Below are 16641 nucleotides of genomic sequence, written 5' to 3'. Positions count from 1 at the left end.
AGAGTCTTGCATAAAAATGCACATTACACGCAAATGAAAACACACACACCCGCATGTGTTCACTCCCAAATGTATTTACACATGTTATGTATGTCACACAAGCATTCTCTAGGTGAATTAAATGCTTGTTTATGGCATTGATTCACTATCAAAAACATTTAATTAATTGGAAAAATTAAACACAACTCTTTTGGATTGCGCATGGATGTGATTATCCCTACTGTAATACCATTAATGTTCTGAACTTCAAAGCTTTAAAAAAAGCAATTTTTGCAAAAAGTACTTTGAATAAAAGACAATTAAACAGATTTGTGATTCAATCAACGAATTAAATAAGTATGCTAATTCGACAATGTGTTTACTTATGTACCACACAAACTTATGGTAATTTGTTTGTGTTGTCTATATGACAATTCCAAAACTGCTTTATAAGCATGTTGATGTTATAAAGAAACCCCCATTAATTCCACCTCGACCCTGAGTACTAAATAACAGTTACAATCAAAATGTAAAATCATTGCTGACAATACAGAGTGACACAGATCTACAATAATGTATCAATAGATATGAGTTAGTGATATCCTAGAAAAGTCGAAATAATAAAATACCTACCCCTGGATGTAATCTTACACAAGTACATGTCGATAACCCACCTCGAGTACAATGGCTTTTTCCACTTGAGAGTGTCACACAAAGATCGTCATATGAGCACGTCAGGCATTTCTCTGGTACATTGTAAGTCTACAAAACGGTCGTGGTTGATTATAATTAAAACAAACCGGGTAGTTGGATCTACAATTACATGACTGATGGTTGTCATTGGCAGGGTTTGTTTTTATTTTTGTGTTTCCTTTTTATTGTCGTTAGACATCTACATGTACTTCCGTTGCATCGAATAGCCGCCACCTATGAGCAGAATATACATCATTTAAACTGGTTAGGGAACCAGTTTCAGGAGTTTGTGCACATAACTAAACGGGCTATTGTGAATCGTACGGGCTACTGTGAAATTAATGTACGGGGCTTACATACATCATTGCAGGGGTGTCACGCATTGATTAGGAAATATAGTGCGAATACAGAAGCTGAAATGTAATATAGTGTCATATATCTGTTGTATACATACAGAAGCTCGGTTAGCGCTATTCAGTACTATCAGTACTTTGATTTTTTTATCTAATAACGACGATCATTTAAAAACTGTGTTAAGCGGGTTTTCCAAAGGAACGGTGAAAATGACTGGCGGCTTTTATAAGGAGCCACACACAGTCTAAGCAATTATGAATCCATATGTCAAAATGTTTGTATTTTATATTTGTCTTTATAAATTTCAATGTAAAAATTCGATCTCCCCTCCCCGACCCCTATAGTGTGACCTACTCTATTACTGCATGGGGATCATGATTCTCACTAACAAGAATATACACTACCTGCTTCAATACAGGTTACAGCTTTTCTGGCAAAGTCGTTTTGGACAATATTTTTCTTTATAATTATAACAACCTAAGAATGCTTTGGTAAAGTGTTGCTGGCGAAGTAAAACATGTAAAATATTGACAGACAGACGGATGCCGGGAAAAAATGATCAAAATATCTCATTTGAACCCTCGGCTTACAAAATGCTTTTTAAAATCTTGTTTCTTAGAGAATATTCTATATAAAGAACCAGTGAGTGTTGATGAAGCAAGGTATAATGAAAGATCTGAAACAAAAATCATTTTGTGAGTTGTAACTAAATTGAATTTAATATTCATCAGCTATTTGTAATTAATGCATATCACCTTGTGCATGCAGAAGAAATAAAAATGGTTTAATGTTGTAAGTGGGCATTGAATATTGCAGGGCTTAGACTTCACTAAAACTGAAACTATGCTTGTGGTCCCTTTATGTTCAAAATAAAGTAGCCCACAGTCAAACGTGTTCAGCTCACATACCAACTAATGTGACGTGAAAATGTGTGGGAAAAATAAACTGCAAACGAGTTTGTTTTTATTCAATAATCTTAATAGATAATCCCTTTCTAATTTTTGTTCTATCTATAAACTAGGAAAAATGTCTGGAACTGATGCAGTGTCACCAGACTCTTCAAAATTTACGTCCAGCTCATTGGTCACCAAAGGCTCTCCCACTGCTTCACAACTTTTAACTTCATTTGAAAAAAATAAAACAAAAAAAAACAAACAAACAAACAAACAAACAATCAACCACACTTGATGACCCGGTATTCTAAACTAACTGATCTTTGCATCATAATACATGTTCTATTGTTATAATTGCATAATTGATCGTCATTTTCGTGACGTTATATAGACAACGTTTAACACGAAGTATTGAACAATTTTTGCAAGGCGCTTAAAAACTTTAAACGTATTATAGTTGGCGTGTACGATATTTGGCGGAAATTAGTTTTTGAACAAGTTTACGTGGATTTGAATTAGCGTATTCCTGAATGTGAGTATTCTTATACATATATGCATGGCATTTAGCGATGTACTTGAATTTGCGGAAGCCAAATACCACCAAAAGCGCTAAATAGCGCTGTACGGGTTTTCAAGCAGCAAATAAGAGATTCAGAAATAAGAAATATATGTAAAAACCTTGCCAAGGTGACCGAGCTTGTTTTTTTCTCAAACAGTCATAAAACATAACGCATGTATAAGAATAAATAATACTATTTATTTAGTAAAAGACGAAAAGATAGATAAAAAAAATAAGGGGTCATTCATAAACATGTACGATATTAATAATACATTTGGTGCTGAATGCAATCAGGACCCACACACAAATATGGACAATAAATATTTACAAAAAAATAATAGATGGCAGAAAAGACTAAGATGATTATGCAACACATCTATACTAATGAATTAAGACATTTCGCCAATAAACTACGACACGCCCGAGTAACCAGAGTAACTGCTTACACCTGTAATATATCAACACGTGTGCTATAATGGCCGTGGGCTATAATTGAATTTTACCTGATAAATAATATTAAACAGATATGATAAAAACCTACTTTCATTTTTGATAGACCTGAATTGAAATGGGTTTTTTTTCTCCTTCAAAACTGTCTTTTATCTGAAATTTTTATTTAGAACAATGTAAAATTGTGAAATTTGACTTAAAGAACAACATTTTGAGAGATGATGTACTAACCACTCACTGGTTTGAAATTAATGCAACTGCAACAAAAATAATATTAAGACCACGTACATGTATACATGTATATCATCAATTTCAGTTTAAATTTTTTATCCCTGCCCGCTCCTTCAAATATCTAGCCAAGCAGTTTTTTTTTATATCAATGTTAAAGAATATGTTAAGAAAGGAATTTAAAAAATGGACACCGTATAATATTATACAAAAAAGAAATAACATTATGGTTCTACATACTGTGGTTTCGTCAATGTTTGCTTAAAAACCAATTTTCAAAGATTTCGTTTTTAAGTTTATACATAAATTGAAATGTTCATTGAAGTGCAATTTCTACTATCAATTTGTATTGATCGGGCCATTGGCCATGAATTGACGTTTACTTGAAACTGATTTTCACTTTATCCACGAAAATGTTTACCCTTGAATACTAATGAAACCACAATATTAAGGATTGTATCGTTTTAATGTGTAAAGTAATAATTCCTGCACTTTCGCGGGATATAATCTAGTGTATAAAAAATGCATGACAGAGACCATCCCCTCCTTTCACTGTATATACATAAGTAAACACGAGCATTAAAAAACTGCCTACCCACAAAAAAGGCGAGAGGCATAAAAATTAGGCCACATTTTTACAAACAAAATTAATATATCTAAAATACTAATAAACCAATTAGGATATATTAAATAAAAAAATGAAACGTTGCGTAAAAAAAATTATAAAATTTTTAACATGTAGCTACACATGTAAACTCATATTGCTAGAAATTGCTTGCATTTTCGACTATCGCGAATGCTATTGCAAAGCAATCAAGTATTTAGCTCAAGTCACCCTTAAGAAAAATATATGGATTGAAACTGACGACTTAATCTGACAGGAGTTTTAATACCATTTTAACTTGGGACAAAGAAAATGAAATTGATCAATAACCCACCATGTGCTTCACCATTAATTACTGTCTATGTTTTTTTTTCTTCTTTTTTTTTTGGGGGGGGGGGGGGTGCGTAAGTAACTGTATGTTTTTTTTTTAATAATAGTATTACATTTCGAGAGAAAAAGGGGGAAACTACTTATTTCATTATTGAGATAAACATTTACATTTTAATTCCAGTCAATAGCAGTTATTCCATTAGTCTGTATACCTAGCAATGTGGGATTGAACAGTACTCCCATCGGTTGTCGGCATTTGTCGTATAACACCAAGGACCTGTGCCGTCGATTGAGTTTCGACAATAGTTTTCTTGATCAGCCAATTCATCAAACCTGTGTGTATGTGGTGTTTGGGAATCCCAGCGCTGACATGGTTTTCCCGTTTTTGTCACGTTTATAGTCCCAAAGTATTTTCTACCAATAGGATCATCCTTTCGAATGCATTCCAATGGGCGTGTCACTGTAAGAAGGATGAACAAAACGCATTTAAAATGCAATATCAATATAGAAAAAAAAATATGATTGGAAACTAAGCGATATGTTTCATGCTGGATCCTATTTGACTGGCTTTAAGAGTCAAAATACTGTAACGTTCACATCAAAAGAAATGCGTATGTTTCCATTGTTGAACCGTTTTGACGTGAACAAGTAAAATATACAAAACTAATAATTTAAGAACGACTCAAAAACAAAACTTGTACCACAATAAGGGATGTTGCAGATTTCAAAGCGCTTGTTTGGATCTGTAGTATAGCACCATGGAGCGGGTTCACCATCTGGGTTTCTGCAATAGTTTTCTGGGAGACTAGTACGAGGGTGTGAATGCGGAGTCTGAGAATTCCATGCTTGACAGATTCTCCCAGATTGTGTTACGCTAACCTTCCCTGTATAATCGTAGCCTGAACTGGATCTTTTACATTCGTCTTCAACAAGACCTGTAAGGTTAAAGTTTATATATGTATTGAATCTCGTAATTTGTCGAATCTCGAATAAGTCTTCTTGGCCTTCGTACTTCTGAGTTTTTGTAATTGGGTCATTTTACAGGACTAATATTTTAACATTAGATATCTTGTGTATTATTTTTTTTATGGCTTGCAGTAGCTAGAAAGGTCGTGCCGTAAACCTTTCATATTATTAATAACTTGAATATTGCATTTGTTTGCATTGTACATATTCGATAACTATGTTGACATATCACAAATACCAGCTACATCTTTGTAATCAAATACCATGAAATTGTATGATTTATATCACTTGGATCATTTTGAAGTAAAGAAATGGATAATTTAAATACTGTGGAATCATTATAATTCGTGGGGGCTCAATTTTCGTGGAATTCGTGGGTGGCTCTAACCCACGAATTTAAATCCTCAACGAAAACAATTTTAGAAAGAGTTATCTTTGTTAACCGACGCATCCACGAAATTACATACCCGCGAATGAACCAAATAGTCACAGTCCACGAAAATTGGCCCCCACGAATTAAAATGATTCCACAGTATCCAAGCACATATTTTGCCACTTAAAATAAAATTGTAAAACAAGTAGTTATAGCTATCTTCAAATCCATTATCAATATGTTTGTTAGCTTTATATGAACTACCCCTAATATACTCCAAAGCATTTAAAAACAAGTCAAACTTTTAACATGCAACTTTTTGAACATGCACATACATGTTGAAAAGAGTGTATCGAGTCACTAGATTTTTTTTTTATCTTTTGGCATTTTTTGTCTGGCTTATCTCTTTTAATGACGCCTTTCGATTCCAACGGAAGCCTGTATCAAATCCTGGTGAAGAAATTGATATTTGAGAAAAAAATCGTGATTTTCTATCGTTTTCTCTGGTTATATATCTTTTAAACATATTTTAACAACACGTGTATAACACAAGAAATTAAAAAAAAATGTTTTTAAACCACAGGTTTTCATTTTACATTAGTACAAAGGGGACTGCCCTTCATTTTAAAGGCCGGAATGGCTCTAAGTTCTCTTAATAATAACTTTTTGTAAAATATTTTGTAATACGTTACAGAAGGTCGTATGTTTATCGTGGTGTTATTTATATATCTATATATCTTTAAACAGAGAAAGGTTGTGACAGCAACATTGAAAACAATATGCAGCCATCGTTTTTTGTTTGGTTTTTTTTGTTTTTTTTTGTTACACGGTCACGAAAAGGAGTTCTAGGGTCTGCCCCTAAAACATTCTTTTCCAGATGTTTCTGAAACGATAAACAATCTCGGAACACTTGTTGAAACAAAAATGTTTTGTATGAGTTAAATGGACAAGATCTTTCATTTGACATAATGAAAAAGGGCATTGCCCTTCAAATTAAGGACTTCAGTACGTTATAATCTTAAAAAAAAAATACTTTTAACTGTTGTAAATTTTGTAATACTTTATAGGAGCAATTAGGTTTATCCTTATGAATACATGCTACATGTATATCATACGGGTGGTGCTTTATGAAATACTTCCGGCAGTGCGAACTGATTTTGACACAGCCCCTCGCTTCAACGACCTATTTTCTATAATTTGCTAGTACTTTCAACATTACTATATCTACTGCAAAAATTGATATAAAATGGATTTCGTCAAAGAATGAAGGAAAACACATAGCTACGTAGCATACGCGTCTTGTTTGTCTCAAAATTTTGATTACTTAAGCCCCCTTCTAACTTGATTTGTGTAGTTTAAAAAACTGCAAATGACGTTAACTGTCAAGAAGTTCATCCTGACGACACCATGAAAACAGAGCGTTATCCTTGTGTTTATATACATGAACTTACCGAAATATTTGTTTCATAAGTTTTTTTTCCACCACCAGTAGGCATCTTTCTTCACTATTTTCAATTCAAATCAATAGGCTCGTGTTTGTTTTATAAAACATCAACAACCGTTCCTCGTTCGAGTCAAATCAAACTAACAAGCATTCGCAATGTTGTGTATATCATTCAAGTCTTCTGATCAGTATTTCCATTTAATCAAGTGAATTAGCTTTTAAAAATTATCTAGAGCTAAAAAAAATATTTCAAGGTTTATTTCAGTGAAACTTAACATTAAAACAGTTTGTTTTATCTCAGAAATGACGTACTAAATTGTATTGCGCAAGGTCACAGAAACTTGTCACAGTCACAGAAACATAACGTTGCATCATCGTTTTTTTTTATCTTCGAAAAAAATCAATTCAGGTCATATAAGTGACTGTATAAAAAAGCTTTATAATATAAATCAAATTGTATTAGATAAATAAAACATTTATTATTATGTGATTTTATATTTGCTTTATCAAACTCATTGAAATGGTTATATTTGCTCGGCAGGCCTCGCGAATATATACACCATTTCAACTTGTTGAATAAAGCAAATATAAAATCACACAATATAGATATCCATTATATATATATATATATATATATATATATATATATATATATATATACAAGAATTGTTTCCTTATTTACAAAAATTAAAACAGCTACTTACTATAATACGAAAGGTTATTGTTCAATTGCCGTCCCATTTCAGTGACTGTCATATTCAAGGTATGGCATGTATTATAGGTGAGGCACAATCCTGAATTATGGTTAAAGTTAAAAGTCCTACATCCGAAACTACAGAACATGGCACATCTTACAAGAGAGTCTGTGTGCCTGTTTTCTTTTGGTTCAAAAACACACATTTTGCTTTCAAACACTGGAATGACTTCATAAAACTGATATACCAGAACTGCTGAGGACAATGTAAAAAGCAACACCAGTCTTAACATATCAAATGCCCGGATTTTCATTTTTCGTAGTTAATAGGAGAATATGTCCTTATGTCACAATGGCTAAACTTATATTATAATTTTTAAAACTTGTTGAACTCACTTTCCTACCAGCTATGGTAATTATATTGTGAGTGAAAAAAATGTTGTTCTTCTTTTTTATTGACAACATAAATCGATGTTGAAATAAAGAATGCCGTTTACATAGCATTAGATAAACATATATTAATAGGTAATCAACGCATAACTTGTTGGAAAGTTCATAAAAAATTCATTGGCACTGATAAACATTCAAAAGCATTACTGAGTGGCATAGTTAGTTCACACGGAATATGCTTAATGTAGTTGTAAAAAGACGGTGAAAAGCAATAATCACTCTTTGAAAATTTTTTTAATTTCAAATGTTTCATGAATAATTTGACATTTTTTTTTAATTTTGGCTTAAACATTGTGGTGCTATCGTCTTTTTAATCTATAAGAAAATGGAAATAGGAAATATTTATGATCTGAACACAACTACTCCCATATATAACATATACATTTAATTGTTATCAAAATAATGCGCACTCAATATGAAACATATTTAAATGTTGACAATTCTTTATTACACCCAAGTGCACATTTCTTACATGGCTTTCTAAACTCAGTGGCGCCTGGATAAATAATCTATTCGTCTGTTCGGCATACGGTTACACTCCTTGTTAGTGTTTCTGTAGCTCAATAAATCAGAGTAGTATAGTCTGTCCCCCTTCAAAAAATGATTTTCGAGATTTTTATTGTCTCCCGCTGCTTTAATAATCTAATGTTCGGACAATAGTATTAGATAAATGTTTTTGTTTTTTTTTTCTTTGCAATTTTCTATAAATAATGTAACTACACATACTCACCAATTGACTCAAGGGAAGAGTCGGTGAAAAAAAGTCACCCAAATTCGGAGACTGTCATATGCGTGGGAGGATTGCATGATCTATATAAAAGACACGTGTCTATAAGTGAGTAACATTTGAAAGAATTGCAGCAAATATGACACAGAGTGCTGCATCCCAGAAGAAACCTGCAGGCGTGTTTACGAAGGTATCTTAGGACTTCAGTGTATCCTAAGTACATCTTAGGATCCGTCTTAGTTTTAAGTCTGTTTCTCGAAGCTCTCCTTAATTTAGGAACCGCCATTACTTTGTCCTTACTTTAGGACATCACCTACCTTATCTTAAGACCGTCCTAAGGCTTTAAAATCACTCTTTTTGGAATATTGGGACTGTTGTGAAGATTTTTCTTAAGACCGGTAGAATAAAGCAATATTTTTTACAGTTCACGCATTTCCGACAAACCTCAAACTCCCAATCCTGGAGGGTGGGGGCATAGTCATTGATTTTATCATTTATGTTCATTTTAACAAAATTATGTGGAGAGAGACCACAAATTATCACCTCCCCCTTCCCCGTTGCTACATGCCTTCCTTTTAAGCAATTTTTTAACGCAAATACAGTCTCTGTTTGGCGAATGAAAATTATTCACTTATTTTTTATATCTACAATGTATACTACGTGAGATACATTTTTAGTTTTAACTCGTGTGTAAATTCAAATATCCTTGGCTAAAAAGTAAATTTACATCGGCTTATTTTCATCACTTCAAGCTGAAAAAAGATAATCTTGAAAAAAATCGTAATGTTGAATACCAATGTACTGTATTTATGAATTATCGAGATATATTATGACTTATTACTTATTCTATATGTTCGTGTATTCTATATTTTGCAGCTAAAAGGAAAATGATTGTGTTTTTACGTGTGTTTATTCTACATGTAACGTTGAATTCTAAGACATACGCGTGTTTATGTACTACATGTACTCGAATGACAAGATAATGAAATGTTATTTACACTCAAAGAATGCAAACGTGTTGTTTAAATGAGTATTTGCTTTGTAAGCCAGTGATGTCCTGATACATATTTCCTTTTTAAAAAACCAGTCATTTGGATTTCGGGGGGAGGGGGGCCTTTTTCTTTTTTGTTTTTGTGTTTGTTTTTTGTTTGGTTTTGTTTTTTAACCGGGTTTTCCAACGGAAAAATCCGGTTATTAAAATGGTGAAAATGGCGGGCGGGCGGGCGGCTGCCAAAAGGGTACCCTCATTGTACGGATAACTCCTCCTACAGTTTTTGTCCCCCGCCGCAACGCGGTGCGGAGACATAGAAATGCCGGGCGTCCGTCCGTGTGTCCGTCCGTCACACTTTTTTTGTAAGCGCTCTCATGCCTACAAAGTTTGACAGATTTTCATTAAATTCATACCAAATGTTTATACCACTATTACCTTGGTCAAGTTCGAAAATCAGCATTGGTCGATCCTTTTTGTTGGAGTTATGAGACTTTGACTACAATAATGACTCTGTTTTATCCAAAAGTTGACCTTGTAAGCGCTCTCATGCCTACAAATTTTGACGGATTTTCATTAAATTTATACCAAATGTTTAAACCACTATTACCTTGGTCAAGTTAAAAAATCAGCATTGGTCAATACTTTTTGTTGGAGTTACGGGACTTTGACCGCAATAATGACTCTGTTTTATCCAAAAGTTGACCTTGTAAGCGCTCTCATGCCTACAAATTTTGTCGGATTTTCATTAAATTTATACCAAATGTTTATACCACCAATACCTTGGTCAAGTTCGAAAATCAGCATTGGTCGATAATTTTTGTTGGAGTTACGGGACTTTGACCAAAATAATGACTCCGTTTTATCCAAAAATTGACCTTGTAAGCGCTCTCATGCCTACAAATTTTGACAGATTTTCATTAAATTTATACCAAATGTTTATACCACTAATACTTTGGTCAAGTTCAAAAATCAGCATTGGTCGATCCTTTTTGTTGGAGTTATGGGACTTTGACCACAATAATGACTCCAGTTTATCCGAAAATTGGCCTTGTAAGCGTTCTCATGCCTACAAATTTTGACGGATTTTCATGAAATTTATAGTAAATGTTTATACCACTAATACCTTGGTCAAGTTCCTAAATCAGCCTTGGTCGATAGACTCGATACTAGTATACTGCTTGACTGGCGGGGGACCCAGAAAATTCTATTCTTGTCAAGATATGAAGTTGTTCTTTTGCAGATCAATTGTACATATATCAGAGGTGTTTATATTGCTAGGATTTTGATTTCTGATAATTTATCGAAAAAATACCAGCTTTTGAACTTAGTCATTTTTTGGCGAAATATTGCATATAGGGTACCCTCATTGTACGGATAACTCCTCCTACAGTTCTCAAGATAGGAAGTGGTTCTTTTGCAGATAAATTGTACATATATCAGAAGTGTGCATATTGCTAAGATTTTGATTTCCGATAATTTATAAAGAAAATACTAGCTTTTGAACTTAGTCATTTTTTGGCAAAATGTTGCATATACATGTAGGGTACTCCATTTCACTGGATAAGGGTTGATATAGATTATGGATACAGTTTACATAAAAGAAAACCCGGTTTGCTGTCACATTGACAGCTTTTCACTTGTTTTAAACTAAATTGATACTGGACACTGATATATTTTTAAGTATTTGTAATTTTTTTAAAAAATGAATTATATTAAAATACTGGGTTTTGGCATATTGTGTAAACTACTGACACGTACGCTTTTCTCCGGCGAACTGTTTCATGATTTATCACCACTTAAGTCTCTCAAAATCGATCTGTATTAATAAATATGAAAAATAAGAATAAACGTAGAAGGTTAGAATACACTAACTTAGATGTTCCCAAGTTACCGTCGAGCTACATCTTAAGACGTGTTCTAAGTTAATCTTAGGGTGTTCCTAACTTTTCTCCTTAGTTATATCTTAGGAACACTCTAAGGTCTCAGGGAAAGTTTCGTGAACATGCTTGCAGTATGTTTGTTTTCTAACGGTTCGTATTTGGACACCTTGTTGAATAACTCAAGCTTTGCCTCGTACATCTTTGATGACATAACTACATGTGACAGGGTTATGGATATGAGCATAATGTGAACGATGAGAATTTTCATCCTATTTTATTTAAGAGTTTAGACTTTGGTAATCAATATTTGCAATTTTAAATCTGTGTTGTAGAAATGTCGTATAGGTCATTAATTTTTATATTATTTTATTACACTGTGAGAGATGACAACGAGTTTGAACAGATTGTTATCACAATGTGTATGTTGGTGATATGGATACTCTTATTATCAGCTTAAAATGAGAGGTTATTAGTTGCTTTTTATACCCCCTGCAAACAAAGTTTTTTTTTTGTTTTTTTTTTTTTGGGGGGGGGGGTATATAGGAATCACCTTGTCCGTCTGTCTGTGTAATCGGGTCCGGTCCATATCTTTCTAATGGAGAAACATTGGAAGTTCTTACCTCACACAAAGATTGCTTATGACCCTCGGATGTGTCATGACCTTGACCCAAGGTCATTGAGGCAAGGTCAAGGTCACTGGCAGAAAAAATGCAAAATTCTTGTCCGGTCCATATATTTCTTATGGAGAAACATTGGGCGTTCTTACTTGACACAAAGATTACCTATGACCTAAGGGTGTCATGACCTTGATCAAAGATCATTTGGGCAAGGTCAAGGTCACTATCAGTTACAATGCAAAATTCTTGTCCGGTCCAAATCTTTCTCATGGAGAAACATTGGAATTTCTTACTTCACACAAAGATTGCTTATGACCTAGGGTTGTGTAATGACCTTGAACCAAGGTCATTTGGGCAAGGTCCAGATCACTGGTAGAAAAAGTGCAAAATTCATGTCCGGTCCGTATCTTCCTTATTGAGAAGCATCGAATGTTCTTACAGTACCGGCAACGCGGATCCCGTAATTGCCCGCGTTACCGTCACGGTATGTTTATCGTTCCCGCGATACACCATCGCGGTTTTTGATCGCGGTATGGATTTCGAACGTGATGACACCGTGACGGTGTGATTTACCGTTATTCCTGCTGCTGCTGCTTGTTGTTGTTACTTTACCTGTACTGTACATTACATTCAATGCGGGTCGGGTAAATCCACATCAAATATGCGACTTTAGATTTAAGCATAACAGCTGCATTATAAATAAATTGTGGTCCATATTATTATAAAATTAATAGATTATATTTATGAAATAGAATTTCATGAAATCGGAAACTACATTCGAATTACAACATAACATGATTATTACGATGTTAAATTTTGTGATGTGTAAATAAGAACACATTTCTTTGTATTGGACGTGCTTATTTCAGTTATTATTTCTATTAGTTGATAATCCTGTTTTTATAACAATCTTAAAATTAAATATTTTCATTAGATGAACTCGTATCAATGCAGAGCAATTTCATCTTCTCATTTTATAAGTTGACACGCATAGCGCCGTAAACTGTCAATACATGTGTATGTTTTAAATTGAGAAATGAATAAATGTCAGGAAATCAACTAACAAATCTATTTTCCATTCAATAATAAAATTATCATTCATATATAAAGTTTGTGCTGCGTTAAAGCACATGAAATCATAACGTGTTATCAGTATGCGTTTCCTGTGTATACCTATAAAGTTAAAGTCACGATCATTTTTGTGTGTACATGTAGTGATTAAAAACTCAGGGTAGAAAACGACATGCCCTTGAGGGTTTTCACACCTACAATCGCAACTTCTCGGGCCTTTCCGGCAGACTCGGAAAAACACCTCGAATGTATTACCTAGGCGTCCATGACAACCCCCCCCCCCCCTTTTAAAAAACTCGATATAAACACAACACATTTTACGATCTTTTGAGATGTAAGATAGACTTCATTAAAGTAAATGATATACCCTAAAATATAACACAGAAGCGACATACAACACTGTCTAGCCGATACTTAATTTAATGGGAAGCGACTCCATTTTGTATGAAATTCTAACATCCAGTAATGTTTATACATTCGAGGTGTTTTCCGAGCCTGCCGGAAAGGCCCGAGAAGTTCCAATTGTTCACATCTATTCACGACAAAAGAAAAAAGTTTATATCGCGTACGGCTTCGTCTAATCGCACAACACCTTACAGGGGAGAGAGAGAGAGAGAGAGAGAGAGAGAGAGAGAGAGAGAGAGAGAGAGAGAGAGAGAGGCGTTTAGGCGTAATTTATTGTACACTTATGTGAAATATACTAATATCCAATACAAAATATTCATAAAAGAATATGGTACACTGTGATTGAATCCATCATGCAATTTCAGATTTAATTGAGACCACGTGCTGCACCTGTCAATCAAATCAGCCCGCTAGCTTCATCACGTGTTTCCTCCATGATAAAGTTTCGTTCTATTAGTTTTATTTTTAATAAAGAAAATAAGAAGTATGTTTAACAGTTGAGTTTTTTTTAACAATCGTTATGCATGATTAATGTGTTTGGAAAGTTTAATCGTTGTGTTTTTTCTCTATCTCTCGTTTAATTTATAATGGAGGTTTTTTGCGGGAAGGAACATCTTCGACACGTTTAGCGGTTAAAGAAAGAAGTAAAATGAATCAATTATTTGATATAACTACATGCATTAGTTAAATTGTTTGATATGCATGTAAAATTGTTTGATATACATGTATAATTCTTTCTTAGAATAATCGTTACACAGATTATCTACCTGCCTAATTCCTGTGTATTCTGTGCGTTCAAGCGTAGAGTGATTTCTTGTCAGTGCGACGGTTTAACACCTTTGTGTAAAACAATAGGGACTAAAGTCAAATAAAGTTAACTTCGACAGTCATAAAGCGGTGGGGGGTAAGGTTACGATAACAAGAAACGGGTTTACATATTTGTAGTAGCTTTTAAATAAGATTACTTGTACATGCACACATAAAATGATATCAATACATTTACTGAAATGTTTAAAAAGTTTTTTATCGGCATGAAATATAAACAGCAAAACTTTCAAAACATATTATCAATTTCTTTGAAATGTGTAAGAACATAAGAACGATTTAACAACATTTCCTTCTCCCAAAAAATTATCTAGTTATTCTGTTAAGAGAGAGAGAGAGAGGGGGGGGGCTCGGTCGCGAGCGACGCTAACCTCCGTCACGGCGGGTAGCTGGTACACCATCACGACACCATAACATGGGAGACCCACAATATCTTTCGATTACCTAATGTTATGCAACTCTGGGTATCTCTAAGGCTCCTTACTTTCTATTTGTTATAATTCAGTTCAGAGAGATACACGGTAATTTAATTTTTTCGCATTACAATGCTGGCAAAAAAGTTGATGAGAAAGGAGAGGCTGGTAGCCATCCGGTATCTTCCATCTCTCGCAGCTTGGCCCTTATATCCTGCTCACATCCAGCATGCAAGACCACAGCTCGATCGACTTCCTCAGGCCGGCCCCACTGAACGTCATACTCGTTTCCACACTAAATATTCAAGTCAGGCTGAGTCTTGAAGAACACACGGCTTCGCACTTCAAGATTGTCGTCGCAAACGTAACGCACTAGAAAGTGGGAATCCTCGCGCAATGACAAACGGTGAGCCATACTTTTACCTCAAGTAACGCAACACAAATTCAAACCGTGAATTCACACAAATGTTCTTAACACGTAGAAGACCTTGTAAGAAATGAACGGAACGTGCTAAAAATACCGGGTTGGTAATTTTATAAGAAACCCTAATTTTTAATCACTTGCTAATCATTAGTTGACACGCATGGACTTTAACAACAAACAATACAAATGTAGGCGGACCAATTGTTAAGAAAACACAATCACACTGCGTACACATTTATAATTTTATTGGCAATTAAAATCATTTCATGATAGTTTTTAATTAAACGACCTTTTTAAAATATGATAATGGATTCGAAAATATTTTATTTGCAATTGCTGCACAAGTATTACATTAAATACCTTTATTATTTATTCAATAGCTATGAAATAAAAAAAAATAGTAAAAAAGACTCCAAGTATTTTGATTATAATATCTGTCAAAATCAGATTAAATATCGTCATTAAATATAAAGAAAAATGCAATTTATTTGTCATTCGGGGAGATAACTCCCGCTTGTATACGATACTTTTCCATCGATAATTTTACCGTGGCGGGGACAGGTAGATGATGAGATTACCGAGATAGGAACGCAGTATACAGTACCGATCAGACCCAACCTAACAGAAAGTAAACCCCCACTAAACCCTAGGTTTACTTTCTGGGTTTAATAGAGTGGACCCAGAGTAAACCCCAAGTAAACCCAGAGTGGACACAGAGAGTAAACCCCGATCAGAAGTATACCCCTGAAAGCAGACGCTACATGTGTATTCGGAATATACAATGGGCAGGCATCACAGGCAGTAGGATGATAAAATAAAATACAAGTCTGCTTCACACTTTCATGCGTATAGATGACTCCAAAAGCAATTCTCGAGTAAACCCAAAGTAAACCCCGAGTAAACCCAAAGTAAATCCCAAGTGGACCCAAATTTTCAAAAAGTAAACCCAAAGTAAACCCGGAAAGTAAACCCAGGGTTTAGTTGGGGTTTACTCTGGTGTCAGGTTGGGTCTGATCGGTACTGTACCTGTCTCACCTGGCCGATCACCTCGCTGTGTTTATACCGTGACGGGGCGCGGGAAACACGGGGTCCGCGTTGCCTGTACTGTACTTCACATAGATATTGCTTATGACCACATGGTGTGTCATGACCTTGACCTAAGGTCAATTGAGGAAGTACAAGGTCATTATTTCAAAAATGCTAAATTCTTATTGTGTCATGTCTTGTATTATTTATTGGAAGTATTAGAAGCTAAAATTTGACACAAAGCT

General features: G+C 34.3%; 1 protein-coding gene across 1 annotated transcript; it reads right to left on the bottom strand.

Moving 5' to 3' along the window:
* Nucleotides 1–4302: 4302 nt before the first annotated feature.
* Nucleotides 4303–15228, bottom strand: LOC128174385 (plasminogen-like). The gene is made up of 3 exons (XM_052839949.1): nucleotides 15169–15228; nucleotides 4792–5104; nucleotides 4303–4550 (listed from the first exon to the last, which is right to left on the bottom strand). The coding sequence occupies exons 1-3, from the start codon at nucleotides 15226–15228 to the stop codon at nucleotides 4303–4305; spliced, it is 621 nt and encodes a 206-aa protein (XP_052695909.1).
* Nucleotides 15229–16641: the final 1413 nt, after the last annotated feature.

The sequence above is a fragment of the Crassostrea angulata genome, chromosome 2, assembly GCF_025612915.1.
Source record: "Crassostrea angulata isolate pt1a10 chromosome 2, ASM2561291v2, whole genome shotgun sequence".
NCBI classification, from domain to species: domain Eukaryota; kingdom Metazoa; phylum Mollusca; class Bivalvia; order Ostreida; family Ostreidae; genus Magallana; species Magallana angulata.
This window is presented reverse-complemented; position numbering and strand designations above follow the sequence as displayed.